The sequence below is a fragment of the Crocodylus porosus genome, unplaced genomic scaffold, assembly GCF_001723895.1.
Source record: "Crocodylus porosus isolate Cpor-Errol unplaced genomic scaffold, CroPor_comp1, whole genome shotgun sequence".
In the NCBI taxonomy this organism is placed as follows: domain Eukaryota; kingdom Metazoa; phylum Chordata; order Crocodylia; family Crocodylidae; genus Crocodylus; species Crocodylus porosus.
In genome coordinates, this window is record NW_017728907.1 from 32,463,897 (window position 1) to 32,490,761 (window position 26,865).

Genomic DNA, 26,865 nt, shown 5'->3' on the forward strand with positions numbered 1-26,865 from the left:
GTCAGCCTGGATCACCCGCCTGTCCTCTGGCGTGGATGCTTTGCCCCAAAGTTTGGTGTCATCGGCGAACTTGGCCAGTCCACTCCTGACTCCAGTGTCAGCTCCTACCCCAAGCTCAGGGTCAGATTTGGAGCCACAATTGCTGTACCCCTCTGCAGCCTCTGCTCCCTGCCACCACTTATCTTCTCCTTACAGCTCCAGCTTCTGCTGGGTCCCCCTCCAGCTGGGCACAAGGAGCATGGAGCATGTGCTGCCTCCTGCCCCAGCCTGGCCACAGAGCATTGGTGGTAGTTCTGGCCCTGGCTTTGAGTCTGGGGATGAAGCTGCAGTTGCTTCAAAAGCTGGTGTGTGGTTAGGCTCTGTCCTCCGTGCTTTGGGCCAAAGTAGACAGCAAAGCGGGGGACAGGCACCAAAGGGGCCAAGTGTGCAGGCAGCAAGTGCAAAGGGGAATAGGTGCCAAGGGATGCAAGCACTGTGGGGAGGGGCAGGTATCCAGGGTTACAGGCATGGGGAGACAGGCAGGGGGCAGGTCCTGGGGTGAGGGCAGGTGGAAGGGATGTAAGTTGGGAGGGGCAGGCATGGGATGTGTAGGCACTGATGAAGGGCAGATAGTGGGTTGGCATGGAGTAGGCCACTTGACTCCCCTGCCGCCTGCCCTACTACCACTTGCTCCCCTGCCACTTATTGCCATTGTACAGAAATGTAGGGAACAAATTTAACACAACCCTCCAAAATTTGATTCTAGACATGGAAAATTTTATAATTTCCACTATAAATTTTATAATTTTCCATGGCCAGAATCTAATTATTGGGGGTCATCTTGAATTCAGAGTCATCTTAGATTCAGGTAAATGTGGTACTCTGTGTTCAGTCGAATACACTGAAATAAGCCATGGTAATGTCAGGCTTCCACAAGCTCTCTTTGCACGCTTGTCCAAAATAAGAACATGCACTAGGTAAAGGCCTGAAGCTTTTGTGTTTAAGTTTGCAGTTCCCTATACTCAGCAGGTTTTGAACTGACAGTTTGCTCCATTTGGTATCTAACAATGAAGAGGTCCCCAATTATAGAATCATAGAAAAGTCGGGATGGAATGGATCTCAAGAGCCCCTTGCACAAGGTAGGATTGTCTCTGATTAAACCATCCCAGCCAAGTGTCTGTCCAACCTGCTCTTGAAAATTTCCAAGGCTGGGGATTCTATGGCTTCTTTAGACAGCTTGTTCCAATAATCACCCATTTTCATAGAAAGTAATCTTCAAACTAAATTTCCTCTTCTGCAACTTGAGGCCATTGCTCTTAGTCCCATCCCCTCAGCCATAGAGAAAAGCTCACTTCCATCCTCTCTATAATTGTCTTTCTGATATTTGAAGACTGTTATAAAATCCCCCCTCAGTCTTCTCTTTTCCAAACTAAATAATCCTAGTTCTTTCAGCCTTTTCCCATAAGTCTTGAGTCTCGGGCCCTAATTATTTTTGTCACTCTGCACAAAACTCTTTTTAAATCTGTCCACATTTTTCTTGAAGTGGGTGGCCCAAAACTGGACACAGTACCCCAGCTGAGGCCTCACCACTACTGAACAGAGCAGAAGAATCACTTCCCTTGATTTGCAAGTGACATTCCTGTTAATAAAACCCAGTAAATGGTTGCCTTTTTTCACAAGAGCACGCTATTGGCTCATGTTCAGCTGATGGTCTATTGTAATCCCCAGGTCCTTCTCTACAGTACTGCAGCCTAGCCAGTCATTCCCCAGTTATTCAATTATTCTATCCCAAGTGCAGGACTTTGCAGTTCTCCTTGTTGAATTTCATCTGACTGATTGAAGACCATTTTTCCAGTCTGTCCAGGTCATTCTGCATCCTCACTCTCCCCTCCTGAATGTCCACAACTCTACCCAACTTGCTGTCATCCACAGATTTGCTAAGCATGCACTTGATCTCATCATCCAAATCATTAATAAAAATGTTGAACAATACCAGACCCAGGATAGACCCCTGGGGAGCCCCATCTGATACCTCCTTCCAACTAAATGTTGAACTATTGATGACAATTTATTGAGTATGATGACCCACCCAGTTACTCCAGTTACAGTACTTTCATCTAGTCTGCGTTTCCTACCTTGTTAATGAGAATGTTGTGGAAAACAGTATCAAAAGCCTTGCTAAAATCAAGGTATATCACATCAACTGCTCTCCTCCAATCCAGTCTGAAATCTTATCACAGAAGGAAATCAGGGTGGTCGAGAATGACACTTGTTCTTGGTGAATTCATGCTGGCTATTCCTGATCAATTTGTTCTCTAGGTGCCTTATAATAGATTCCTCGAGGACCTGCTCTATGATCTTTTCTTTTCAGGTATCAAGGCAAGGCTGACTGGTCTGCGATTCCCTAAATCCTCTTCCCCCTTTCTTAAGGGCGGTATATCTGCCCTTTTCTAATCATCTGGGACCTCACCTGACCTTCACAAGTTTTTAAAGAGGATAACCAATTGTTCTGAATTTACCTCACCCAATTTCTTCAGTACCGTAGGATGCACCCCACCTGGCCCTGCTGACTTGAAATCATCTAGTTTCTCTAAGTAATCCTGTTATTGTGCTACTGTAAGCTGTATGTCTCCTTTATCTTTGGTGCCAACTACACTCATCATCTGGTAGCTGCCCCTGTTTGTGAAGGCTGAAGTAAAAAAGGCCTTAAGTACTTCAGCCGTCTCTGCATCATCCATAACTAGATCGCCTTCCACATTCCATAAGTGACCTATGGTTTCTCTGGTTTTCCTCTTACTTTTGGCATACTTATAGAATTCCTTTTTATTGCCTTTTATGTCCCTCACCAGCTACATCTCAAATTGTGCTCAGCTACCTTAATTTTCTCCCTGTATGTCTGTGAAATACTCTTATACTCTTTCCTGGTACCCTGTAGGTTGGCTTTTTGAGTCTCAGCTCACTGAAGAGTGATTGCTGTCTAGCCAGACTGGCCTCCTGTCACATTTCTCATTTTTCTGTCATATTGGGATGGACCCATAAAAGGACCTCCTTAAAAAACAGCCAGCTCTCCTGGACTCCTTTTCCCTTCAGACTGGTCTCCCAGGGGATTCTGTCCACCAGTTCCCTGCATTTGTTAAAGTCTGCTTTTCTCAAGTCCAGTGTTTTTATTCTGCGGGTCTCCTTTCTTTCTTCCCTTAGGCTCTTGAACACTATCATTTAATAGTCACTGTCACCCAAGTTATCTTCCACCTTCATATCCTAACCAATTCCTCCCTATTTGTGAGCTGCAGGTTAAGAAGAGTTTTCCCCCTAGGTAGCCTGTCTACCATCTCCATCAATAAATTATTCCCAACACACTCCCAGAATTTGCTGGACTGCTTATGTACTGCTGTTTCCCTCCCAGCACATGTCCCCGATAACATACTGGAAAAACAATTAAAATAAACACCAACATATGGGAGCACATTAGGAATAGACTAGCTTGTGCACTTTTTGATATACAGATATGATAATGCAATCTTCCAATAAAAGATATGAGGGAGTTTTAGCTGTTTTTTTCTACTTTGCAATAAGCGAAGAGAGAAAAGACTCACCAATGAAAAGTCTGGAGGGCACAGTTTTCTGGAGTTGATAGCTGGGCCAAAAACTGGCTTCAGGCTAGGACACTGGTAGGCAACATCTCAGGCTAAGAGCATGTTCTTGGAAAGTGAAAACAAAATTGGTTTTGCCATTATTTGAAATATACACTACAAGACAGATTCTTTCTTCAGTGCCACTTGTGAACATCTGGAAAAGGCACCAGATCCTGCTGAAATCAGCAAAACCAGTTTTGGCGTGGGGCAGGGGCTTTGGGTTTTTTGCCATGGTGAAGAAATCTATATTTAGTCTTCTAGCAAAGCTTGCCCCAATTCTGTAAACATGTATGCACTTAATTTGTCTGACTGAGTCTTCATCCATATAAAGTTACTTCTGTACCTAATTTTTTTCAGGACTGTGCATCATAGGGTGTTGTTTACAAAAGAAGGCATGATTAAACTATCAATATTAAGTTGTTTTTGATAACTGCTTTTACTTGGGAAAAATCTCTTGACTGTGCAGTGTTTAAAACTTGCCTATATCAAAACAAAATATACAGGTTCACTGTTGGCAAAACATTCAAAGTCTTTTCTCTTGCCTAAATTTGTGAAGTTAGAATTTATGAAACTGTAGTAATTTATTTTTTACAGAAAAAAATCTAGCTCTGGGAAAACAGGTTTAAAATTTCTTAGTCTACTCTATGAGGCTGTCTAAGGTTTTACAAAAGGAATGCCATTTCTTGAAAGGACTCCATGCACTTCAGTGACCCTATTTACTGGCAGGATTTGCAAGACCCACAGTCCACACCATGGCACTTCTGTTCGCCTGTATGTAACACAAAAACTTTTCACTGCTGTATCTGATGAATTCCAAAGTCTCAGTCAGTGTTCTAACCATTAGTGACCAGCATCGGATCAGTTTTAAAGAAAATCCAAAGACAGAGGAGGCAACTGAAGGATTCACAAAGCGCCTGCAATCTGTTTAGCAAAGGCACAGCTTCATATACTTTCTGCAGTTGTTAACAAATCAAGCACCTGGTTGACAGCACCTGTTACTGCCTTTGAGCATAACAACTACATCACTTCAACGCTTTCAGCATAACTCATTCTTGTCTCGTTTCTACTCCTCTAGAAGTTAACATATTGCCACCATTAATGACTTTTCCAAACAAGCAACACTTGAAGGAAAGGATTATGGTATGCATAGAGCAAGGGAGTCAAACCAGAACTGAACCACTATTTATTTTTTAGTGGTGTGAACCAGAATGGAACCCAAACTAATTTAGTGCATCTGAACCCAAACCTGAACCAAACCTAAATAAATACTGGGTCACGTCCCTGCACAGAGCCATGAGGGAATTTAGGAAGGACCCTAGTATGGAAGGAGGAGGAACATGAGATCTCTGCACTAGATGACCTCATGCAGTCTTTTCCAGCCTATGAGGAGAGGGAGTGGGAGCAGGAGTTGGTGGGTATCCCTGTGTAGCAGGATAGAGTTCTAGGGTTGCCATGCTACCCGTAGGTCCCCTCTCTGTACCGTGCCAAGTGTGCTCCAAGCACCCTCAGAATCTTGTCCGCCACGTCTTTGATCTTCTAAATCATAGGGAGACTGCCCTTTGTCCTCTTGGCTACGGTTCCTGTGATATACCAGACCAGTATTTGGTACAGGTGTTCAGGTACACCCCCGCCTCATGGGCTATGCGTGGCTCCAACCACCCCTTTACCATGCCCCAAGCCTCACTGATGGACTGGACGTTCGTCTGTCTCTTTTGCACACTCTCGCTCTGGGGCCTTTCTGTTGCCTGTTCTGGCTGCCCGCTGCCTTGCTGGGCCTTCTCGCTGGCCGCTTTCACTCTCTGGGGCTTCTTGTTGCCCGTTCTGGCTGCCTGCTGCCTCACTGGGCATCCTTGCTACCCGCTCTCACTCTCTGGGGCTTCTCGCTACCTGCTGTCTGGGGCTGGGGCTCCCACACTGACGTGGTTCCCCTATGAGGCCTCCTCCATTCCCTTATAGCCTCACCCAGTCCTCCGGTATACAACAGCAAACAAAGGACAAGCCCCCGGGCTATAACACAACTCTAAACCGCATGGCTAACCTCCTTTGAATCACACTCGGTGGGTGCTCCATCCCTGACAAGCATCACAAACTGCTCACATTCAGGCCTTTCCCCTTTTCTTATTTTGGCAGTGCTCCTTCTCCTTTGGCTGCCCTCCCCACAGTGCCTGCACACTTGGCACCTGTTCCCCTTTGCACTTGCTGCCCGCACACTTGGCCCCTTTGCTGCCGGTCCCCTGCTTTGCTGTCACTTACAGCTCTGGCCCCTTGCAGCTTCATCCCCAGACTCAAAGCCAGGGCCAGAACTACTACCACTGCTCTGTGGCCATGCTGGGACAGGAGGCAGCACATGCTCCATGCTCTTTGTCCCCAGCTGGAGGGGGACCCAGCAGAAGCTGGAGCTGTAAGGAGAAGATAAGTGGTGACAGGGAGCAGAGGCTGCAGAGGGGTACAGCAACTGTGGCTCCAAATCTGACCCTGAGCTTGGGGTAGGAGCTGCAACCACAGCCTCCCTCCACCCCCAGGCTTTTACTTGAATCTAAGATGAAGGTCTTCCCCCCACCCCTCCGTGCTGGATGAGGAAGAAAACCTCATCTTAGATTCAAGTAAATGATTCCCAGTAATCATTCCAGGGAAATTAGATGTATTTAACATTTTTTCATACCAGGTATTAGGATTTCTTAGTATAGCTTTCATAAGCATAAAATGCTGTCAGTATATTAGATGTATGTTATTTAAGGGCCATTTGGCAAATTCTGAGGCTTCTGTTCAGGTAACAGAAATTCATTTTCCTTTAAGAAAAGTCTCTCTTTTGTCAAATATTGGCTGCCTGCCTTGGCTACAAAAATATTCAAACTGAAAATATAAGGCTGATGCTGGAAGCAAGAGAACATGCACCTGTAGCTGAAAATGATTGGTCTGTGCTATCTAAAGACCACATTGTCAAACAGCATGTGTTTTGGCACAAAGGGAGCCTGAGCGATTCTGAATGTTCTTTTGACCCATCCTCACATTTCCAAAAATGGTTCCTTGAAGTCAAGGTGCAGATTCACTGGCATGGATGTAGGAATGTGGGCATTTTATGCCCAGATGGCAAGGGGATTATACAAAGCTCCATACCACCACTACACCACATCCCATGCCTCGCAGCTGGCATCCAAACAAATTCTTAACTTTTGACCCACACTCAGCCTTACCCTGTCTGAGGACTTACCGGGGTCTCCCTCTGACCCAAAACTTGACCTCACCATGTCTGAGGACTTACCAGGGTCTCAGCCTAAGGCCCAGCTGAGGCCTCATTCATCCATAGACTTACCTGGGCCTAACTGCCCCTTTCCTTGGCTTCAATTTATGCCCTCTCACTAGGGCCTTCATTTATTTTATTATGCTTGTGGGGGTTGGCTCCTGTGCTGCCCCTCAGGCCACATCTACAGCCCTACTCAACACACCCCCAGTGCAGCCCTTCAGGGCGTCCTTGGAACCCTATTCTACACCCCAGTACACACAGTCCTTCAGGCCACAACAGTGCACCCTACTTTGTGTGGGCCACCACACATACTTCTGCCCCCTCACTGATGCTGCTATACTTCTCTGCCCCCTCACCAGGGTCTCCGGGGTCTTATACCCCATGGGACTCAGGTGTTCACAGATGTGCCTGGCCCCTTTGCCTGGCCCTAGCTGTAGGTATCCCACCAGGATGTGGGCCTGGGTTATAAGGCGCCCCCGCCTTTCACTGGGGAGGCAACTGGCCTGGCATTTCTGGGGAACTACCCCACCACGGCTAGTCCCACCAAACCATCCTTCCCCAGCAGGGTGTATGTTTCAGTCATACCCAGGACCAGGAGCTTCCTGCCATCCCCGTAGCTCCTGCCCTTACCTCCAAGATGTTGCAAGCCGGGTCCAGCCGGGCAGCGTTCTCCCCAAAGCTGCAGCCAACAAACTGCTGGCTCCTCTGAGGGCCTGATCTGAAATCGAAGCTGCTCAACCCCCTCCTCCTATCAGGATGCCCTCCTGCAGTCATGTGACTGCCTCATCAGGGCTGGCCCGTACCTGCTGGCTGCCCTGTTGCCTACTCTCAGGCCTTAAAGTGGCAGGCACCAAAGGTGCTCTGCCACGCTCTACTCCGCATACATAGTGAGAACCACAAGTTCCCGGTGAAATCTTGACCTTTCTAAGCAGACAAACTGCCTTTTGACCCATCCTCACATTTCCAAAAATGGTTCCTTCAAGTTAAGGTACAGATTCACTGGCAAGGATGTAGGGACTATGTATACGGTCTTCTATTTAGACACTCATTTAGCAGGTGGGGTGAATCTTGGGTATTCTTTGGGAATTGTTTTATATTTTTGTTATTTTATCTGTTTTTGTGATTTTATCTTTTTATGATTGTAAGCCACGCTAAGCCTTTTTGGGGAAGGGAGAATAGATGTCAAATAAAAAGGCAAGTCTCCCGTTAGCTCTGTGCCATCTGTTTTGAGGAAAGTGGAAAATGTTAGGTTGTGTCAGCCTGGTATTCTCCATAGAAAACTAATCTTTTCTCTTTCCTGTTTAAAAAGGAGGCAAAGTTTCCAATTTCCTGGTTTTGATAGCTGTTCTTCCCAATTATAAATTCATAAAGAAATTAATTTCTTTGCTTAGGCACTCATTTAAAGAAAATAATAATTGTCTGAGGTTTGATCACATTAGTTTCTGCACTACTATATCTCCATTCAGTTTATGCAGGCAAGAAGCAGAGATGAATCTGATCCACTAATTAAGCATAAAATTATGTAATGTCTCTTATTGTCCACTAGGTGGGGCACTAAATTAACATACCACTGATGAGGTTGCTCCAGCTAACTGACTTTACTGAGTTAAAAAAAAGTTTCAAAGTACTATTGGACAGAAAAAAGGCAGAGTTCTGTTGTTTATCAGTGTAACAAATGCAGCACCCTGTAGCTTGCTAAGCATTTTATAGCACAAGGTATTTGTCCCTGAAGAAATCAGAACCCAAGTTTGAAAAAAATAACACAAAGGAACTTCAGAAGCTTACAAGTGAATAGCAAATGGCGTTTTATAGCAGAATTGTTATACATGCCATAATGTACTCTGCAGGAGGAATGTAGTAACTTAATTCATTTTTCCTGCTGTCTTGCAGTTTACCCTTAATCGTATTCCCAGAAGTCGGGAGGTCCGGCAGTCTTGGATCTCATCAGTGGCAACAACGCTGTACTCCATGTGTTATTCCCTTCCTTTGACTGTCAAACTGAAGCCAGATTTGGTATGTAATATAAACTGTGTTACAGGAGAAGTGCTTTCTGTTGCAAAAGAAGGGCTTAGGGTACCCACAAAATAGACTATGCAGTGTGTATAAATTTATGCTTGCAATCCTTACCCAGACAAAACTCCCATTAAAGAAAGGATTGTGAGATCAGACTATAATAATTTCCCCTCAGGTATACTATAACTAAAATTTAGCCCCCAAACTGTTTCCAGTTAAGAGCTGGCAGGTAAATTCTTAAAAGACAAAACACTTTTGAAGTGCTTGTACCTTGTGTTGTTCAACCTGCCTATAATATCAACCACAGAAAAGACAGAGAATCCTAGACTTACGTCAAGGAAGAAAGATCAGAATACCCAAGTAATGCCCAAGCTTTGTTCAGCAGAGACAACCTCAGTCTGTTTTAAGGATCCTATTTGCCTCATTTGATGATCTCAGAATCAGGAAAGTACATCCTTCAGGTTGTACTGATAGCCGTCAAAAGATAAGTATTACATTTTACCTGGAAAATCTACAGTTTGACTCTATGGCTGAGGGCCTATAGAACATCTGACTAAATTTCTACTGAATTTACGTGTGATATTGAGAATATTTTTATGACATTTTTCCAAGTTTAATCAACAAAGTCAGTGTTGTTTTATGCATTTTAAAGTAAAAACTTTATAGTTGGCACTTCCTTATGAAAACAAGACTACTAATTAAAAAGCTGTCCCAATTAAGGACATTTGATAGCAAAAATCTTGCACATTCACTCCTTTTCCCTATTATGAATTGCTTAGTTTACCAAACACCTAAAAATATATTTATGTAAATTAGAATCCCTTGGCAGCCATAGCTTATGAGAGAAAACAAAGACAGGGTTGTGCCAGTAGCAACTTAGGCTAGCAAAAACTAGTTTACCCTTGTGTGTTTTCAGCTGGTACTAAGGCAGACTTCTTCCCCTCTTTTAGGCAGGTAGAACTTAGTACAATCCAGATTGCTGGTCCTTGATGATGTTATCTCTTCAAAGAACTGGCATGCAGGAGCACAGACTGCCTGCAATTTCTGTACTTCTCTAAGGCCTGCCCAACTCCCTGGTGTGTCTGGTCTGGGAAAGGCAGATTTAGGCCATCAGGAAGTTGCATTGAATTAGTGCTTCTCATTAGGGGTCTGATCGTATTTTAGCACTACCTTGTGAATATCTCCACCTGGCACAAGCCATCATTGCTGTTGTGTCTGTGTGTCCACACTTGTATAATTTACGTGGGCTTTTCAACTGCGTGTGCATTCATTTCGTCATGGAGCTATTGAAATTATTTGGCTTATTCCCAGACTATCCTCTCTTTCTAAGCAGATATGTCACTATTAAAGAGCAGACTGTCCTCAAATACGTAAGCCCATGCTAATTAAAACCAGCATGTTTCTTTTACATAGTCATCTGAATAAGTTAACATTTCATGTTTTCAAAGTACTGAACTCATGGCTATAGTTAGTAGAAACCAGCCCAACCTACAGAGTTTTGAATTGGAGCCAAACTCTAGAGTTCGCATGTTTGGTTCTCAGAGTTTGGTCTCAGATTTTGACCCATCTTTAATATTTAGCTACATTTTAGTAAATATTTTTCCTTTTTCTAATGTTCATACATTTTAAATACATCATAAAGTTAAAAAACTTAACTTTTTAAATACATATAATTTCAGCTAACCACCACTTCCATTCATTGTATTTTCTTGAAAGATTTCAATAAGACCTGTTAAACAAGTTAACCCATATAATTACAAAATCGAGATTTTTATAATTAGCCTGGCTTTAGGAGTATATACAATACAGGCTGATAGTCATGAGATATCCTTTAGGCTTTCCTACAGTTTGTTTCAGTAATTCTAAGTAGCATCAGATTGCAAACAGTATTCCAATATACGTTTATAGAAGCTATTTTGAATTGTTTATGGACATGACCCTGATCTCAGTGGCTTCAGTAGTTTCTATCAAAGCAAACACTGCACTTCTTGCCAGGAGTTTCCATGGGAAGGTTTATTCTACAATATTAACAACTACTAAAGCCACTTCTTATTTTTCAAACTTCAAGAAAACAAAAAAATCAAGGCGAGGTCATTGTGGAACCCCCTGCAATTTTTTTCCATGCCAATTTTATTTTTTCATTAGAGAAATGATAAAGGTAACTTTTATCCAAATTAAGGAAACAGCCTATGTGAAATGAGAATAATGAGTGCATTAGGAAATTGTCTTGCTACAGTAGAGGTTTCATTTAATGAATACCAATTTTATCAAGTTCTCATTATGAATGAAATTGACTGGAAAATCTAACTACGCAGCCTGTTACCAAAATATGTTACCAAAGAGCTGACATGGCACATCATATGAGAAGAGCAGTATGAACTAATAGCTATGTAATTCAATTGATTCTTTGTTTATTAGAAGGACTTAAAATGGCTATGGCATTTGTTTGTAGATTTGTTAGAACCAGTATCAAAGTCGCTAATCTACTGATAATTTAGTATGCAGGTAATGCTTTTGATAGGATAAAAAGAGTTTGTCTTTGTAAAACCAATAACAGTTTAAAGAAGCAGCATGTCTCTGGCAGGAACCATGAGTACATCCAGTGCATGCTGATTTAATGTTTAAGAGCATTTTTAAATGGCATCGATCAATGTTTATTTACAATATAAGAAGAATAAGCCAGAGAGCTTGTAAAGATTACGGAATGCTTATCAAGGTGAAAACAGAATTAAACTAAAATAGCTTTTATTGGCAATAAAAAGTTCTTAGATATGTAGCATGTGAAATAGCTGCTTATATTTAACTGTCTGTGAGTGAAAGTGTGCTCAATGATCCACAGCTCCCCACATTCTTGACAGAATATCACATTCAGTAGTTTCCAAGACTTGGAAGGGGTGGAACAAATGTTAGGATTGAATTGAGAGCATTGGTCTATAACTTCTGACATGCAAGTTAGCACCTAAGAATTAAGGGTGCCTGTAGACATGTGGGGATGCTACTCTGATGTGCTGTAATTACAGCATGTCAGAGCAGACTGGATTAATCAAGTCTGCTGGACCATGCTAATTAGCGCACTCCAGCAGCCTCCCCGTCTCAAGCATTCAGCATCCCTGTGCTTCAAAATGGTGGTGGGGTGCTTTAGTTAAAGCACCCCTGCTACCATTTTGAAGCTTGGGACACTTAATACATGAGATGCTGTGGGTATTTTAATTAGAGTGGCTCTCAGAGCTTCTCTAATTAAAGTGCCTCTCCCCCCACCCCCCGAGCATGTGTGAAGATGTCCTAAGTTTAGAAATACCAGGCACAGTGTCTGGTCAAGCCAAAAGGTAGATATTTGTAACACTAAAACCTGTGGGGGCTCTAGCTTTTATAAGTCCAGGCAAATATTTTTCTGCTATATATTTTTGTTGAAGAAAAGTACAAATTTGGCATTCTTTTCAGCCATTTACATATAGGAGTGACTGATCCTGCAAATCCTTGTGCACCAGAGATTCCTTTTGGTCCCAGCAGAAATGCTGAACAGTATAAGGTGAGGCCTTTAACTGAAATAGTTTTGACTGGGGATCAGAAGGCTCCAAGTGCAGCAGATCTGATGTTTCACTGTTCAGTGAATAGAGCTGAAGAGAAATCCTGGAAAAGGTTGTCTCTGCAACATAAAAAAGTCAACATTATTGGGGATGCATTGACTTAGATTGGCATATCTAGTATGCTCATGGGTCAGTAAAGGGGAAGTAGCAGACTGCAGCACAGGGATTGCATGATTTGCCTCTGGGTTGGGGGAGGATTATTTTCCCTTTTATATCTTTCACTGATCTCCAGGCAAAGTCTTTTCTACTTGTGCTTTGTGTGACAGGGGGCAGTGTGCCACCCATTCCATTCTTAAGGCAGTAAGCACTGAGGGTGCTAAGCAATTGTAGGGTCAGAACTTGTGCTAAAAATCTTATTTGAAGTTCATTTTTTTCAGAGAAGTTGTATGACTAGGATCTTAAAGAATGAGAAAAGATTTAGCTGTTCAACTTGAGATGCTTTACATTTTCATAATTAAAGTGCTCATTAGCAGCTGAAAGCTAGCTCCTCCTCAGTGTCAGGTTGGACATCCAAAAAAGTCAGTAATCACTTCTGCAAATCTTGGCCTCTGTTCTCATAGATAGGTACAATATGTCAGAAATAAGCAGCATAATGTGCTGTGGCCACATCCATCATGGGCATCTGCTGGTGGCATGGCATGGTCTGATCTCACTTCTGCTTTAGTTTCCTACTTGTCTTTGATCAGATCCATCAGCCTCTACCACATTCCAGACTGAGGTGACCTAGCTCGCTGGCAAGAACACACGAATATCCCAAACCCTTCTCAGGTAGCCAAAGTTCAAAATAAACACTTGGACAAACTCTCCCACCCCATCTAAGCTAAATTGCTAGCACACACTGAACACCTTAGCCTAGGTAGAGAACTAAGCAAGCAATACATCTCTCTCACCAGAGTTTTGGTAAGCCAAAGTCAGTCTCCTGTAGATTCATCGTTCCACATGGAGAATCTAGTAAAAGAGAAGTTTTCATTCCTGCAAACGCTGTAAGGTTTGCTTTCCCTTTCCTAGCCAGCTATCAGCTGTGGGGGCTCTCTCTGTAATCTGATACCTGCTTCAGGTGTGGCAGGGTAGGGCTGATTAGATGTCCAGCAACCTATTACTGTTTCTTGACTGACAGGATTTGTACACATCAGTGCACATGGCCAGTTCTTAAGCTAGTTAAAGGCTCTGTAGCAGACGTGGGTATTTTGTACAGAAATGCTCACACAGTGAAACTATATGAAAGGAGACCTTTATTTCACTTAGCTAAGATTTTCCATTCTTTGTACCATGCTCAAAATGTCTTAAATTCATAGCATTTTAGCAGATTGTCACAATGGATAATAAGTTATTGTTCCTTATATCACAATTCTCATTAGATCTTTGTGGTAAGCCACAAGATCTGGGTGGTGCCCTCAGTTCCCTATTACTTTTGAGTAAGTGCACTTTTTGTGATGCTAGTATAATCTGGTAAGATCTTTTGTGCACTTTTCCCATAATTTGTCTGGTACTGGACTGTTTTTATATTATGTCTCATCTTGTATTGTTCTTTTTGGATCAAAATATTCAACATGTAGAAGAGAAACCACAGTAGGAAAATAAAAAGATAAGCCCTATAAGTTGCACAGTATTAAAAAAAGTGAAGTTAAACCACACAAAATTAAAATTAAGTATTTGACCGGGATTAATGAACACATTGGAGTCTTCTTTTTCTTTAGTATCTTTTACATACAGTATGCCTACATTTCAGTTCCAGGAGTACTCCGTAGCTTGGTTAATTAGCTCATGCTGAGCTCTGTGCTGCCATGGCTGAAGTACCCCAAGTGAGCTGCTTTAAAGTTAATTTGTAAGTCTGTATAGGATGCTGTAGTCAGTTTTCATCTATGAAGCACTTCATGAATGTTCACTTATCCTTGATAGGTAAGTAAGCAAGCAGTGTTATACTCCATTGGTAAAATGAGTAAGTGAAGTTAAGTGATTTCCCTAAATCCCCATAGAGAGTCAGTGTTAGTGTTAAGATTACACTGAAATCGAGGCTCCCATTTACAATTAGCCTCTGAACTGAAGCTATCCCATTCATCCTCCTAAAAATAGTTCCTATTTTTTTCCATTGCATAATTTACATACACAGCACATAAGTTACCATCTTTCAAAGCAAATAAAAATGAGCTAATAATTGAATTCACTACAGTCTAGTTGTGATATCTATTCCTTGCCCTTAGCATCCTGCTGCAGATACTTCAATAATACCAGCTTTTGCATTGAAAGGAAATACCAACCACCATTAAGAATAGGTTTGTATTGACAAAACACTACCTAGCTAAGTGGCAGACTTAGAAATATATTGTTATACATATAATAATTAGTTATATTTTACCATCTAAATTATCCAAAATGTTAATATAGTGGATGCTTTTACACGTATAATGAAAATTGCATTGAAAACAGTGGTTTAGAGTTACTGCCCATGTGTGTTTTATATTTAATAGTTTTTAGGTTTTATTTTTGTTTTCCTCTTTGGAGTGAACAGTCCACAATGGTAGTCTCCATTTTGTGATAAGGATGAAAAAAGACATGTCTTTATCTTAAATAGCATCTACAAGCCAAGGAATTTCCTGGGGCTTTATGGTTAGGAGACCATTCAGATACAAGCTCAGTCAAGATGCTACTTTGAACTCTGGGGTGTGCTAAAATTAACTTAGAGAGTATGACTAAGAGCCGTGTCCCAAATCCTGGCAACTGGATCCTTCAAGCAGATCATATGGAATCCATGGATCACTGGATTGGCCACTTCAACAGCTCCTGATCACTGACTGGCAAGACTGCAACTATGCTATAGTACCTTTGGTGCTGTATCCTTGATGTTGCAACTGGGAATGCTTATATCTAAAAAAAAGAATGGCAAGCAACTTGGAGAAGGGAAAGGGAAGGGCCAGACCCAGAGTCCAAAGGAGCAGGCCATGCTAGGGACCTAGATTATTCTGTGCATGCAGCACAAGGAAAAGTAGTGAGGAATATGTTCAAAAAAAACTCTTTTAAACAACATGGATCAGAAAGGCATCCCAGTTAGATCAGTAGTGTTTGTATGAAATAGAGATACCTTCAGTTGATAGAAGGTCAGGGGCTTGTTATTGTTAATTCAAGTGGTTTAAAGACATGGGGCTATATTTATCACTAGTATAACATCACTGAAACCAGCAACTTGTACGCTGGGATAAATTTGTCTCATTCCTTTCATCTTGGTTTGTGTTATAGGATTTCAGATTGTTACCTACTGACAGCAACAGAGCACAACATTTGAACTAGTTTTATATTCTGGTGAGGGGAAAAGCTGTTGATGACATCTCCAAATTGCACAAAAAATTAGTAGTTACTTCAGTGGTCTTTCTGGTGTCTAGAGAAGGCTTGAAAACTTTTCTGCCATCTCCCCTTCCCCAGCAAAAGCAACAACCTATACTGTTTGGATTTTTTACTTTAGAAAATGTAAGAATTGTCAAATGTCAAATCTATTCTTAGCTGTCTTTGGAATGCAGAACTCAGAAATGTTTTTTAAACTCTCATAGATGACATCAAGAGCTAGGGTACTAAATCTTTAAAAAAGATATAGTCTCTCCCAAACATTTTTAGGCTGTCACCTATGAAAGCTTATGCCTCTCTATACCAGTTAGTCATTAAGGTACCACCCTGTCCTGCCTTTTGCCTGACTTCAGACGAACTTGGCCAACTACCTCTCTCTGCTCATGTTAGGGCTGAAGAAACTCATGTCAATAGGTTAATGATTTGCTGAGGATCCCATGGTGAGTCAGTAGCAGAAAAAAAAGGAACCCTGGTTTTCTGAGTCCCAGGACCTACATCTGGATAACAACCACCTACCTCTTTCCCCTTTGCTATAAATGTATTAAGTATAAAAAGCAGTTGAAAGCATCAGTGAACAAATTATTCTTGAGTTTAATTTTACAGACTGCAGCAGACTGACTGTCCAAATATCAAAAGCGAGCTGGTTGCGCAGCTAAGGTTGGAAAGCTCTGGTTCCCACAGTCGCAGGACAGTAATTAGAGCATACTCAGGAGTCAGCTGATTCAGAAATCCAAGGGAAAAAACCTAAGAATAGAAAATAATAAAACAAGCTAGACCATGGCCACTAAATACCTTTATAGATCAGTAAAAGAATATTAAAATAGAAATATTACAAAAAACATATACCAGTGAAAAAAATAGCTGTATTTTACATAGCTTGCAAGGTGCATATATCCGCATCATAAATTCTTTTTCTCCCTCATAGACTACCTTTCTCCCTAAAAAGAGAACTGCCAAACCAAGGTATTGTGGGTCAGGATACAAGGGGGTTGGGGGGGAAAGGGACTTGGTAGTGGGGGTCTACTATAAACCACCACACCAGGAGGATGAGCTAGTCCTGGAATTCTCCAGACAGCTCTCAGAGGCCATACTGTCAAGAGATATGGTTGTCATGGGTGACCTAAACTACCCTGACATCTGCTGAGAGGAGCAGTCACCCAACTCTAACCACTCATGCAGGTTCTTAACCTGCATACAGGACTTCCACCTAATGCAGCAGGTATACGATCCCACTAGGGGAAACGCCTTGCTGGGCTTCGTGTTATCTACAGGGGATGACCTGATGGGGAACCAACTTCCGAGGGAAGTGGTGCTCGCTCCTGACCTGGGGGTCTTGGAAAGGAGGCTAGATAGACACCTAGCCAGGGTCGTTTGACCCCAGCATCCTTTCCTGCCTGTGGCAGGGGGTCGGACTTGATGATCTGCTCAGGTCCCTTCCAACCCTACCAACTATGAAACTATGGAAGGTACAAGGTAACCTAGGGGGTAGTGACTATCAATTGATTGAATTCACTATCTGGCAAAAGGTGGGTAAACTAACCAGCAGGGCTGAAATGCTAGACTTCAGAAAGGGTGACCAGTGTGCTCAGGAGATTAGTTAGTGAGGCATTAAAGCTCAAGAGCATTGGTGAAATGGGGGTCCAGGAAGAGTGGTCGTTCCTCGAGGAATCAGTCCTACGGGCGCAGAAGGAGACAATTCCATCGCACATAAAAGGGGGCAAAGGGGCCAAGAAGCCCTCTTGGCTGAACAGGGAAGTCCGGGAAAGCCTAAGGACAAGGAAAGAGGTATACAGGCTGTGGAAACAGGGTAGTTACCAAGGAGGAGTATTCACTTCTCTATTTTCTCTCTCCCCCTCTCCTTCCAGAACCCGCTGGTGCTGTAGTCTGCCATGGTGGGAAGGCAGCAGCAGCAGCTGTGGATTCTGTTGGTAGGTTTGGGAGCCCAGATGCAGAACCTGCCATCAGTGTTCATGTTGACACCCTCCTGGTACACTGGAAGTTCCCACCCATAGCCCCGACCCGAAACTTGCTAGCAGCATCAACTGTGGACCCAGGCAAGAGCTGCTGCTCTGCCAGGCAGGTGGTGGCATCAGCTGCAGGCACAGCCAGCAGGTTCCACAGCTGGCACCGGTGCCTGCCTGACACAGCAGCAGCTCCTGCATGAGTCCACAACTGACACCACAGGCAGGTTCTGGGCAGGAGCTTCCACTGTGCCAGTGGGCAGGGGCGTCAGCTATGGACGCCGCTGGCAGGTTCTGTGTCTAGGCTCCTGAAACTACCAGCAGGGTCCACACCTGATGCTTCTTCCTGCCTTGTGTGGCAGGAGGCCCGCTCAGGTCCACAGCTGATACCTGATGCTGCTGGGTGGAAGCAGGGCTGCCTGCCTACCTGGCACCACATAGCAGCCAGAGCCACTGCCCACCCATGGGCCAGATCCAGTTATTTCGCACCTGTCTACCCATGGGCCTGATTGAATCTGTTGATGGGCCAGCTCTGGCCCGCAGGATATATTTTGCCCACCCCAGTCTAACATAATGTAATAGTCATCTATTTTACAATATTTACAAGCAGTGATAAAATACGGCATTCACAGAAGAGAATATTTGACTTGTCATTAAGTCTGAACAGGTTTTCCACGGCTTATGCCCTGTTTACAGCAGTTCTTTATGACATTTAAACTGTATTACATTTTAGACACATTTGAAGGCACAAGGTAACATTTAAAAAATGACTTGTTCATAAATATAACCAACTTCCAGTGAATTGGGCTCTTAAAGATAGATTTTTTAAAGTATTCAATTACCCCAAAATACAGGTAAGCTAGGGATTTTTAAAAGCATCTTGATGCCTAACTCCCAGAGTGTTAAGTGCCTAGATCACTCATAATCAACCTGGCCTGTGGGCCAGATACAACACACAGACATGGGGTTTTGGCAGCGGAGAGGGGGTTGGCAGTGGTCCTCTTCCCCTGTCCCTGCTGGAAGAAACAGTGGTTGTAGGAGGTCTTCTTTCTGTACTATGCAGAAAGAAGCAGAGGTAGAGGCCTAGTGTCTGTCCATCTCTAACCCAAGCTGGGTCATTCTGGCCTGCAGCCAGAAAATGTTGCTGACTGCTGGCCTAGATGGTTTTGAAAAATTCACTAGGTTTCTATCTGCCTCTTTAGATGTCTGGATGCCTTTAAAATGCTGTCTATCAGTGTCTGTCAGTTCTGAAAATAGGATTTACACCCCTAAATAATTTAAACATTTCTGAAAAGTATACTGAAAGTGCAAGTCCCAAACAATTTGCAGACAGCACACCACCTATAAAAGAAGGAAGGACAGGATGCAGCAAAAAATCAGTACTTTTTCATAAGGAGGTGTTTTGCTAGGTTCTGTTATTTTAAAAAGTGTTAGATCCTGAAGTTCCTTTTCCTTCATAGTTACTTATTTTTTACATAAATCAGTATACTAAGATCATGCTCTGGGTAAGAAGAGTTTCTAATGCGGGTCACAAGCTTGGCACAAAGCTGCCTGGAGTCTTTGGGCGGCATTGAGACACGTTAGCAATTTTGTAGTGTCCACCTCCTACCCCCCATCCTGGTTAATCATGGAATCAGAGGGTTGGAAGGGCTGACATCGGTCCAACCCTGTACAGGTGTAGGGTGTACTGTCCCTAAATCATCCTACACATGCTTAAGAGGTGACTGGGACGGCATTAGTAGTCAGCAGAAACTGGAGAAACCTGAGGGCTTCCATAAATTTGTAAAGAGCTGGCCCTACAGCTGGACATTTTCAGGATTAAATGAACACAACACAGGTCTTCAAAAAATCTTTGCACACTACTGCCAAGCTATGCCAAGTGTTCCTCCTGTCATGATCCAGAATCTGTCCCTGAATACAGATAGCAGTGAGTTTGTATCGTGTTGTCAAGCTCACAAAGATCAGTCTCTGTGGAATTCCCCTAACTGAGATAAGACAGCAGGAAATGCTGACAGTTTCCATATGCAAAACAGTCTAGTGTTAATTTTTTAAATGTCCACTAAGTTTGAACAGACTTTGCTGTACTCTTTTCTGACAGCTATATCTTAGAATCATCAGAAGTGCTGCCATATTTAGTTATAAATGAGTTTGTTTGTCTAAAGAAATGTAATTCATCTTGCAAGTTTTCTGCCCTTTTTTAAAGCCGTTTGCCTGACATTTAATCCTGGTACAGCTGTGAGCTCTGGTTTCAGTGTATTAGCTAATAAATGTCATTCTGATGCATTGTTGCATTCATTTACACTAAAGCAGCTTTCATCTGCAGTGGATACCATGTGTCGGAGTTCACTGCGTACTAAACTAGGGGAAAAAAACTATAGGCCTCATTTGATGCCTTTCAACAGCAGCAAAAAATTTCTAAAGCAAGATGACACAATTACTAGAGTTTCAATATGGGAGTTATTAAGAACCTATGTATTCATCAGACTATGGAAGTGAAGGACACTAACCATTTAATGGCATTGTCAGTGCCGTGCAGCATTAGGCATATAATTGCAAGAGAATTCGTTACCTAGAAAAAGTACTAGTTCCACACACTTTGTGGTGTACTTCCAGAAGCAGTACAAGAGAGAGGAAAGGCACAGGGAGGAATTAGGTGTTATATAATAAACATTTTACACCTCACACTTAATTTTAAAATTACATTATTACATTGTTTCATTCACTGTACGGTGTTATATAAAATTACTCAAACTTAATGTTAGAGAGCTTCTTACTGTATATAGGTACAGATATGAAAAAACCCAAACAGCTGGAATTAAACAGAGACAACCAATTAACTGGGAATGCTCCTTATTTAAGGCAGATGAGGTTCTTTGAGTGACTCTGATATCTTTTATTAGACCAACTTAAATAGTTGGAAAACAATTATTAAGCAAGCTTTCAGGGGTATTCCTGAATAACCTAAAGTAGGAATGTCAAAGATACAGCCCATGGGTATCATTCAGCCTGCAGTACTGCCCATAGATCTTGGAGATCTTGCTGCATGCAGCATTGGTCCAGGATGTGTGTTGTGCCAGTCTAGGATGAGCACTGCAGTGTCTACACCATACTGGACCCACATGCTGGATCCAGCATGCAGAGATGGTCTGCAGGCCTGATCCAGGCCACGAACCTGCCTATGCCATTTATCAGACCCACAGGGCCTGGTGAGTTTGACATCCCTGATATGAAGCTAATGAAGTTGTAGCTATTTTAGCTACTGGAACAATCCCTTGTGGCCTATAGTCAGACAGGTGTAATTTACACCAGTTCCCAACTAGCCCCAGAGTGAAAGAACCACAGATAAATACTGCCCCCTTAGACCCACACATATTTTTGATAATGCACTTGCTGGAGTTTAGCCAGACCAGAAAATATGGCACTAGATCTTCAAAGAAGACAATTTATCTAGTGCTATATGCAGATTCTGCAAGCCAGCCCTTGAGTTAGAGCAAATAAAATAATGGATAAAAGACCCTGAAATACTAGTCCTGAATTGCCCTTCTAGATTTCGTCCTCCTCTGTCATCTGACAGGGATTCAGTTCTGTCTCACAGGATGACAGTCATTCCTACTGGGAGATACTTGTATCCAGTATCAGTTTGAGAATGTTCTTTTCTCTCAGAATGGACTGTCTCTTTCTTTGAGCTCTACTTTTAAATTGTTCATGTTCCTTTGAAATGTACTAACTAGGAATCTTCTCTATTTCCTAGAAAAGCCCATCTTTACTCAAACTTCTTTCTAAGCTTTAGAATATCTGTAGATGCTTCCAACCCTCAGTACTCCTGCATTGGGTGGAGAGTATTGCGTACTGGCTTTTGAACAGTTTTCCTTAAGTGTATTGGTCTTGGATTTATCTGTGTCCGTTTCATACCACACTAGTTTTCTCAAAATTTTCCCCTATATCCGTTGATTGTTCTAAAATCCAGGCAATGGGAAATCGATTATCTCATAGGTGTCTTATCTGGTGACACTTGAGATAGAGTAAGACAGGTTGAACAAGATTTTTTCAGAGGAATTCCCAATTCATTACATCAGTGATTTCTAGGTGGGATGTTGCTCTAGCAATTTCAGGCATGCACAAAACATTAATCTTCCACTGTCAGCAAGACTATTTTATAAAATGTTTAAAATCATATGTGATATTCAATGGTAGCAGTCGATTAACTCCTTGAATGCCAGCGACTTGTGCCTGACAAACTAAGATGCAGGTTTTTGATGTCAGAAAGTGATCTTTTGGAGGCAAGTAGCACATCTTGTGGACAACATTCATGGAGCCACACCTGGAATTTAGAGTTATCCTCTCCAAGTAAAAGCCACAGGAATGTGTATGATGGAGAAAAAGGGAAGATGACACAGGCATTGCAATGGGATAACATTCTACAAGTATGTTAGCATCAAGAGGAAGATTAAGGAAAGCATGGGTCCATTACTGAACGAAGGAGGCAACCTAGTGAGAGCTGATACAGAAAAGGCTGAAGTGCTCAATGCCTTTTTCACCTCAGCCTTCACAGGCAATGTCAGCTCTCAGATTACTGCACCTGACAGCACAGTTTGGGGAACAAGTGAGCAGGCAACAATGGCAAAAGAACAGGTTAGGGACTATTTAGAAAAACTGGATGTATACAAGTCCATGGGGTGGACAGGATGCACCCAAGGGTGCTGAGGGAGTTGGCCAATGTGATTGCAGAGCTGTTGGCCATCATCTTAGAAAACTCATGGCAATCAGGAGAGGTCCTGGACAATTGGAAAACAACAAATATAGTGTTTATCTTTAAGAAAGGGAAGAAGAATGATCCAGGGAACTACAGACCAGTCAGCCTTACCTCAGTCCATGGAAAAATCATGAAACAGATCCTCAAGGAATCCATTTCTAAGCACTTGGAGGAGGAGAAGGTGATTAGGGACTGTCAGCATAGATTCACCAAGGGCAAATCATGCCTGACCAACCTGATTGCTTTCTATGATGAGGTGACTGGCTTTGTGGATGTGTGGAGACCAGTGGATATGATCTACCTTGGCTTTAGCAAAGATTTTGATATGGTCTCCAACAACATTCTTGCAAACAAACTAAGGAAGTATGGGTTGGTTGAATGGACTGCAAGGTGGATAGAAAACTGGCTGGTTCATTGATTCATTAGTGTCAGAGGGTACTAAGCAATAGCTCAATGGCGTTTGGCAGTCAGTATCAAGTGGGGTGCCCTGGAGTTCAGTTCTGGGGCTGGTTTTGTTCAATATGTTCATCAGTGACCTAGAAGATGGGATAGAGTGCACCCTCAGCAAGTTTGTGGATGACACCAAGCTGGAGGGAGTAGTAGTTATTCTGGAGGGTAAGGCTAGGATTCAGAGAGGCCTCGACAAATTGAAGGATTGGAACAAAACAAATCTTATGACGTTCAATAAAGACAAGTGCAAAGTCCTACACCTAGGACAGAACAATGCCATGAACAACTACAGGCTGGGGACCGAGTCACTAAGCAGCAGCTCTTCAGAAAAGGACCTGGGGGTTATAGTGGACAATAAGCCAACAGTGTGCCCTTGTTGCAAAGAAGGCTATTGGCATCCTGGGCTGCATTAGTAGGAGCATTGCCAGCAGATAGAGGGAAGTGATTCTGCCCTTCTGTCTGGCACTCTTGAGGCCACATCTGGAGTACTGTGTTTAGTGTTGGGCCCCCCACTACAGAAAGCATGTGGACAAATTGGACAGTCCAGAGCATCTAATAAATGAATGTGACATCCAGAGACTATGAGGAGTCTGTCAAATGTACTGTATTGTAAATGAACTTTCTACCAAAAAATAAACAGCAGTAAAATCTTTAGGAACTAGAAAACTGTGAACTCAGAATGTTAAGATTATAAAATTTCACACACAGTCTTTAACAACCTGATTCCAAGGTGCTAAATTAATGGGAGTTTTGTGGTTTGTTAACTCTTCTGCCTGGGGAAAAGGGCAGAAAAGACTTCTAGACTGTGTTCCCCATTTTCAGTTAATCTCCTACTGTACAGAAAATTCTGCCAACGTGGTACTTATTCAATGTAGGAAAGAAATCGAACTCCCCAAACTGGGACTGTCTTTGGAAGAAGAGGATATAAGTATAGGTTAGTTGCCTGAAGGCACCCAGTTCAAAACTGTTAGCTTGGACCATTCTGTGCCATAGTTTAACAGTCTGTGAAACAGAAGAATATTTCAATCTCAGAAATAATTGTGTGTAAAGGCACTTTGAGACCCTCTGATGACTAGTGCACAAGTGCTAATGATTTAAGGCTTAGATCTCAGGTAAGCAATGCTAATTATTAACATGCATAACAACACATTTAAATGGAGGTGTTTTGGTAAATACTGAAGGCTAAGCACTTGTTCAAAAGATTCAACAATTTATCAAGCCAGCTAATATACTCAGATAAAGGCTCTAATTCAAAGTGTTTAGGCACCGGCTAAGTGCGTTGCTGATTTGGGGACAAAGTTCAGAAGCTTTATATAACTGAATTGCCAGTTTCAGTAAATCCTAATTGAATTCTTTAGGTCTTACTGTGCCCTAAACTTACAAATTCTTCGCTTTTCCTAGACACTAAGGCTAGGGACAGACATTCAAAAAGCTGGATCCTGAATTGATTCAGTCTTTGCAGGTTAGTCTAACCTCGCTAGATTGAACCAAGTTGCAAGTAAATAGACATTCAGAAAATGCAGGCACATGCCTGCTGTGGTTCAGGCCAGAAGCTGGAGGTCATCTGAGCACCCGCTTGGCTACAGGGAAGTTGTGCTGGGGGATGGGGTGTGGCCAGCCCTGGCAGTAACCTCAAGTGAACTGGCCAGGGTGGGGGTTTAATTTTCCCCTCCCATCCCACCAGCACTGCCTGGTGCTCCCCCCTGACTGCCACGGCAGCAGAGGTGCAGCCAGACGGCAGCCAGCATAACCCCCGAGTCAGAGGGGGCAGGAATTAAATTTATTCCTGACTCCACCCCCTCTGCCCCCAGGAGACCATGTCTGGGGTCTGCCCGTCTCAACCATTACCATCACTCACTCCCTGCACAGGGCAAGCAGCGGAAGAAGCTCCTTTCTTGCCCCCTCCCCCAGACACCAGAGGGAGAGGAAAAATAAATCCCCTCCCTGCCCCCGTGTGTAAGGGAGCTATGCTGGCTGGCCTCTGGCTGCAGCCCTGACCCTACCACTGGGGTCAGGGGGTGAGTGACCCTGATGGGGGCAGCATCCTCTCTCATGGTGTCCTGAATGCTCAAGCTTCTTCCCAGTGGGGGGTCTGCACTGTGGGCAGGGGTGAGAGGGAGGGGCAGTTAAAGCTGCCGCAGACTACGCAGAGCACGTGGCAAGGGCACTATGGGACGGCTTGGGGGGCTATGGCCACCCTCCGAGCCCCGGTGCCGTCACCCACCCTGTGCAGTCTGCGGCAGCTCTGAGCACCCCATTCCACTCTGCTCTGACACTATATTCAACCAGGTTCATCTCAAACCAGTTTCAGCCATTTTTAAACTGGTTTATGTGCACTGAACTTATGCGCTGTTACAGGTTTAAAACAGTTTCTGATCATTTAACCTGGTTTGTGTATAACTTCTGTCCCTAGCCTAAAGGCCAGTATTTGTCTGTTTGTTCCACTAGCAATGCTCCTAAGATGCATTGGATTCCACAACCTTCCTGTAAGGGAGCTGTACCTTTTAAAAAAGGAAAAATCTTCCCTCCTCCCTGCAGCATTTAAAGTTCAGAATGTGATCTTTTTAGCAGCCCTTTTAAACATAATCATAATCATCAGGCTGTTAATTTAAATTGTGCTGCTGGATTCCCTGTATAGTCTCATTTTCATTTATTTTTAATAAGTATCTTTATTAATTTTTGTCTTTGTAATAGTTTGTGGAGACTTTCTATTCTGTACAGTATTAGAAAAATCTGAGGTTTAACTTTTGTTCCAAAATATTTAATTTCTTTTAGATATTGTGCAATGGACCAGGAACATGTGTTCCTGTCTGTATATCTGCCCTGCTTCTTTGGATACTGGGACTGAAGAAAGTCATCATTGTGTATGTGGAGAGCATCTGCCGAGTAGAAACCTTATCCCTGACTGGAAAGATTCTTTACTACTTTTCGGATTACTTCATTGTTCAGTGGCCTGCTCTGAAGGAAAAATATCCCAAATCTAAATATCTCGGTCGAATAGTATGACAACAAAAGATAAGCTTTACTTATAAGTAATTCATATTTCTGTAAGCAGATCTTCCTTAATATTTAAGGAAAGAAATGTGTTTTTAAGTACGGAATTCATTTTTAGAAACTCTTGATTTGATTTGAGATGTACTGGTTATTGCAAGCCAAATGTACAATTAAGAAACTGAGCCAGTAATAGAAAGTGGACTGGAATAAAATAGTAAAAGAAATGCATAAACTCATTTCTACATGCATATTTATTGTACCATATGAATTTATTCATCAGTTCCCTCTTACAGTTGTAAGGGAATACTGTTGATTCTATTCAGTGTCCAGTGATATAAATAGAAATAACTATCTGGGAATTTGTATTAATTCTAACATTCTGTTTAAGGAAACCTTCTGTAATAGTCTTAATTGAAAGAAACACAGTTTTGTTCTGATACAACAGACTTTTTTCCTGTATGCAAGGAGTGAAGTCCCTAGTGAATCTCTGCAGCATAAAGGAAACAGTTATAGGAAGTTGGCTTCAGGACAGTTTGCACTCTACAGCCTTCCAAAACCCCAAAGCATTAAACCAGTATCATTTTTCCTTTTGACTTGTCAAAAATGTTCCTGTAATTCAAAGAGCACCTTATAGGACCCCTTGTTTAAATTGTTAAAGTAAATTAAAAAAGAGTGACAAATGTCATTATAAAGGTGCAGCATATATACATTCAAAAGATGCATATTTCAACATGTCCTTAAAACTTCTTATCAGCACAGAGACCAAAATGTTGCTATCGGGCACTGAACTGTTTTGGCCTAATTTGCTGCCACATGCGTTAAGTTTAAAGTAAGCATTGCATTACTGGTGCTAGCAAAAGCAGTGGCAAGGACAGGGAAGGTTTATTTGGTTGTTGTACTTTAATTTTTTTGAATA

At 42.5% G+C, this 26,865-nt stretch overlaps 1 protein-coding gene and 1 long non-coding RNA gene across 2 annotated transcripts in view; one reads left to right on the forward strand and one right to left on the reverse strand.

The window, feature by feature from the left end:
* Window positions 1–17,613, reverse strand: part of LOC109307270 — a 22,258-nt gene extending 4,645 nt beyond the window's left edge. The window contains exons 1-2 of the long non-coding RNA XR_002100219.1: window positions 17,499–17,613; window positions 6,128–6,134 (exon numbers count right to left, since the gene is read on the reverse strand). This is a non-coding gene — a long non-coding RNA (uncharacterized LOC109307270). The remainder of the gene's footprint in view (window positions 1–6,127; window positions 6,135–17,498) is intronic.
* ALG14 (ALG14, UDP-N-acetylglucosaminyltransferase subunit) overlaps window positions 1–26,197 on the forward strand; it is a 42,969-nt gene extending 16,772 nt beyond the window's left edge. The window contains exons 3-4 of the mRNA XM_019531066.1: window positions 8,746–8,868; window positions 25,731–26,197. Coding sequence (XP_019386611.1) covers window positions 8,746–8,868; window positions 25,731–25,961 — 354 coding nt within the window. The 3' untranslated portion in view covers window positions 25,962–26,197. The remainder of the gene's footprint in view (window positions 1–8,745; window positions 8,869–25,730) is intronic.
* The last annotated feature ends 668 nt before the right edge of the window (window positions 26,198–26,865 follow it).